Source organism: Mandrillus leucophaeus, unplaced genomic scaffold, assembly GCF_000951045.1.
Source record: "Mandrillus leucophaeus isolate KB7577 unplaced genomic scaffold, Mleu.le_1.0 Scaffold1351, whole genome shotgun sequence".
In the NCBI taxonomy this organism is placed as follows: Eukaryota; Metazoa; Chordata; class Mammalia; order Primates; family Cercopithecidae; genus Mandrillus; species Mandrillus leucophaeus.
This window is the reverse complement of record NW_012101312.1, coordinates 114,582-118,477: the sequence shown is the minus strand read 5'-3', so window position 1 is coordinate 118,477 and position 3,896 is coordinate 114,582. Positions and strand designations below refer to the sequence as shown.

The following is a 3,896-nucleotide window of genomic DNA, read 5'->3' as shown; positions in this document are numbered from 1 at the left end:
GTTGGGCCTCACTGCAGCTTGCATCCTGACTCCCCTCCCTGGCTCCTCTCCATCCTACTCCCTCTGAACCTGCATCTTCCCACCCCGGAGTGGCTCCCCAAGAAGCCGAGCATCCCCAGCAGGGTGGGGTTAGACAATCAGGTGGGCCTTGTGTGCTGGGTCCCTCCTGCCCCTGGGGTACCTGGGCAAGGGTGAGTCCTTCCTCCTGCTCCAGCTCCTGGCTTAGGGCCAAGAAATCCATCTGTGGATCTGGGGAAAGCAATTCTTCCAGGAACCGGGGGTGAATGACGGCCTCCACCTGGAAACAGAAGGAAGAAGGCGTGAGCTTCCTGGGCAGGGAGTAACCCGGAGCCAAGGACACCCAGAAGAGATGCAGAAAGCTGCAAGCGCCTCGTCCCCACCCTCGTGGGGCTGTCTCATATCATGGCGACCACCAGCTACAGACACAGACCGCAGACCTGGCAGCATACGCACACACAGACAGAGACACACAAACCACACACAGACACACAAACAGACCCACATACGGCACAGGAAAAGACACAGACAAAGCATACACACTCCACACTCACACCCACACAGACACACAAAGACACACGGTAACAAATCACAGACACAAACACACAGCAACACACAGACACACACAGTCACGTCCACAGACACTCAAATCCATGGAAATACACGCACTGCTGAGTAACTAAGGAACAGAGCTTAATTCTAAGGACCTGGGAGTGCTACCCCCTGGAATCCTGCAGACCCCAGCACTCCAGGCCAGCCCACCTTGGTGACAAAGTCTTTCTGGGAACACAGCTTGTCAATGTAGCTCAGGAGGCCTGGGTCTGGGGGTGTCCAGTCCTCTTCCTGTGGCTGCTTCACTTCGCCCTCTTCCCGTTGTTTCTCGGGCTCCCCTGTGGCCCCGAGGGGAGGCCCCAGCAGCTCCTCCATGATATCCACATACTCCTGCACCACTTCTGGAGGAATCTCCTCGGGGACCTTGGTCTCCGCTGGCCTCTGGGGCCTGGGTGTTGGCAGGCGGGCCTTGGTCTCAGCTCGCCGGTGGGGCCTGCGTGGTGGCAGGCGGGCCTTGGTCTCCGCTGTCCTCTGGGGCCTGGGTGGTGGCAGGCAGGCAGTCGGGGCCTTAGGGCCGGCCTTGCTGGGAAGGTACACTGAGGCAGAGAGGGAGGAGGATGGGTGTGGTGAGGGCCACTCCTCCTGCCTGCACCACACAGGGGAGGGCAGGGCTTGGGGATGTGAAGTAGGTCCCAGGTGGGTCAGGACCACCTGAACCGCAGCACCCCCGGAGGAGGCAGGAGGGGCACATGTGAGACAGCATCGCTTGGGAGGAAGTTCGGAGCCACCAATATGCCGTGTACTCTCCTCGCTCATCCCTGCTTCCTGGGCAGAGCATGTGTGGAGTTTTGGATGGGCGAGGGGAGAGAGTAGCTAGGAAACTTGACCAGGTCAATACCCAACATATGCTCCTGGAAGTTGTCCTATTGGAGGGAGAAGATCTCCCTCTTGAAGGGAAGCATGTGGTGTGGGCACGGTGGCCTCCCTTGGCCCCTTTGGCCTTTGCCATGGCTCCTGTGGGAATGTTGGAAGCCATACCTGGCTGCTTGTCCGCCTCAGGGGCTGGAAGTCCTTGAGGTTCAAGCCTCGGTGGGGCTGGAGGAGGCAGGCACTGGGGCCCCTTCATCAGTTGCGATTTCTGAATCTGCATCTCCTCCTCAGCCTCAAACTCCAGGAACCTGGGGGTGAAGGAGGCCCAGGCTGTGCTGAGAGGGTCCAGACCCCCTTTCCCCAGGACCAGGCAGCGGCCGAGGGCAGGGATGGGAGGAAGTGCCTCCGGTGGACTGTCCAGGCCTTCACTAGGTGCCATCCCCCAGTCCCAGGAGGGAGCTGCTCCCAGAGTTCTGGGCTCACCCTCCCTCACCCGGCCCCTGCACAGCCCATGGCATCAACGGGGCTTCCTGACTCAAGTCAGGGCCACGATGTCCAGGAGGGTCCCAGGGGATCCCTCCTCCAGGTTTCAGCTGGCCAGGGGTGGGGTTGATGGCAGAAGGTGTCAGGGATGATGCCCAGATGCAGGAGTCCTGAGGTTGGGACTGTGGACCCCTCAAAGATAAGCCAGGGCCACAAGGCCTGGGAGACCAATGATCAGGAAGAAGCACAAGCTGAGCCCAGAGGACAGGGCCCCTTTCCCCTGAGGCTGCTGTCTGTCTGTCTTCATGGACAGGACTGCCCAGGAGCAAAGGCAGTCAGGCCAGAGATGGGGCTCATGGTGTCCTGGGCATAGGTCTCCCCGACCCAACTCCCTGGTCAGGCTGGGATGGGAGAAAACTGACTTCTGGCCACTGCTGTGAGGAGCCTGCACCCCACTCTTGTCTATAGTCACTAGCACCCCTTCTCGCCATCCCCACAGCTGGAGGTGACCCACTTTGGGCTGCGATGCTGGCTGCTCCCGCTATGACCTCCAGTGTCAAGGCAGGGGTAGGCCCCAGGCCACGCAGGGCTGCTTCCCAATAGGGCAGCACTGAGACCCCAGAGCACTCTAGGTGGTAGGAGCAGCTTCCTGAGGGAGCCAGGGGCCCAGAGCGTCTTGTGTTTGTCCACATCCTCCTCATGCTCCACGCTGAGAAGCCACCACGGCCACCGGGCCTCTGTCATTCACTCTCACCCTGCCATGTGGGCCCTGCCCCCAGGACCCCAGACTCACTTTTCTGCCATCTCGTAGAAGATCATCCGGTCAAAGTTGCTTGTGTGCTGCCATTCCCGCACGGCCCGCCACAGTCCCTCCTCCAGGTTCATGGTGGGCTTCCGCCGGGCCAGGGATCGGAGAACTGGGCTGTAAACCAGTGCAGTCAGTCCCAGTCTATAAGCCCACCATTCATCCCAAGCCCACCTGGTCCCAATACCTGGTCCCTGTCCTCCCCACACCTGTCCTGCCATGTCCCTGTCCTGTTCTCCCCCATGTGGGCTCCTCAGGCCCCAGGACACGACTGCAAGATCAAACATCAACACAAGCTACCAAGTGGCCTCTCCGACTGCCCCTCAGGTCCTCAGTGTTGAGAAGTGAACTCAGTACTATGGGTGGAACATGTGTGCCCCCAACATTGCTGTGCTGAAGCCCTCAGGGCCAGTGTGTCAGTATTTGGAGGCAGTCAGGGTCAGAGCAGGTCATGAGCGTGGGTCCCAGTCATGGAATCGGAGCCCTGATAAGGCCAGGAGGAGACGCCAGAGCTCTTCCTCTCAGCCACAAGGGGACACAGCCAGAGGCAGCTCTCTCCAACCAGGAAGAGGGCCCTGACCAGACACCCAATCTGCTGTCACCTTGATCTGGGACTTCTGGCCTCTGGAACTGGGAGACATGAATGTGTCTTGATAAAGCACCCAGTCTATGGGATTTGTTACGGCAGAGCCTGAGCTGACTGAGACAGCGTGCACACAGAATGACCTGGGAGCGAGGGTTAAAGTGCAGGTTTCAGGGCCCCAGGACTGAGTATTTAACCAGCTTCCTGGGAACTCTGGAGTAAGGCAGCCCCTGGGGACGCAGCCTCAGGGTCCCGGAGCATGAGGAGCAGGAGCACACGTCCAAAACCAAAGCAGAGCCGTGTCCAAGCCCACTGCAAGCAGCCAGGTACAGCTTCCCACATTCCCACAGGAGACATGGCAAAGGCCTGTGAACCTGGGGCAGCTCCACTCCAAGAATCAGGGTCCCCAGTGCACCGGGACTCCACTCCAAGGGGAAATGCAACCAGTTCCAGGGTGCGGGGGCAGTGAGATTGTTGGGGATGAAGATGGGGTCACCTTTCACCTACACCCCAGGCAGGGAACTTCCCTGGGGGAATGGCCAGTGTGTTGCAAGGTGGATGTGCTCAAGCTCCCGTTTGCTCATC

The 3,896-nt window shown here is 59.8% G+C and overlaps 1 protein-coding gene across 1 annotated transcript in view; it reads right to left on the bottom strand.

Annotated features, from left to right (window-relative positions):
- LOC105534461 (NUT family member 2D-like) overlaps positions 1-3,896 on the bottom strand; it is an 18,086-nt gene that overhangs the window by 9,068 nt on the left and 5,122 nt on the right. Inside the window, exons 5-7 of the mRNA XM_011973188.1 lie at positions 1,609-1,748; positions 781-1,166; positions 182-298 (exon numbers count right to left, since the gene is read on the bottom strand). Coding sequence (XP_011828578.1) covers positions 182-298; positions 781-1,166; positions 1,609-1,748 — 643 coding nt within the window. The remainder of the gene's footprint in view (positions 1-181; positions 299-780; positions 1,167-1,608; positions 1,749-3,896) is intronic.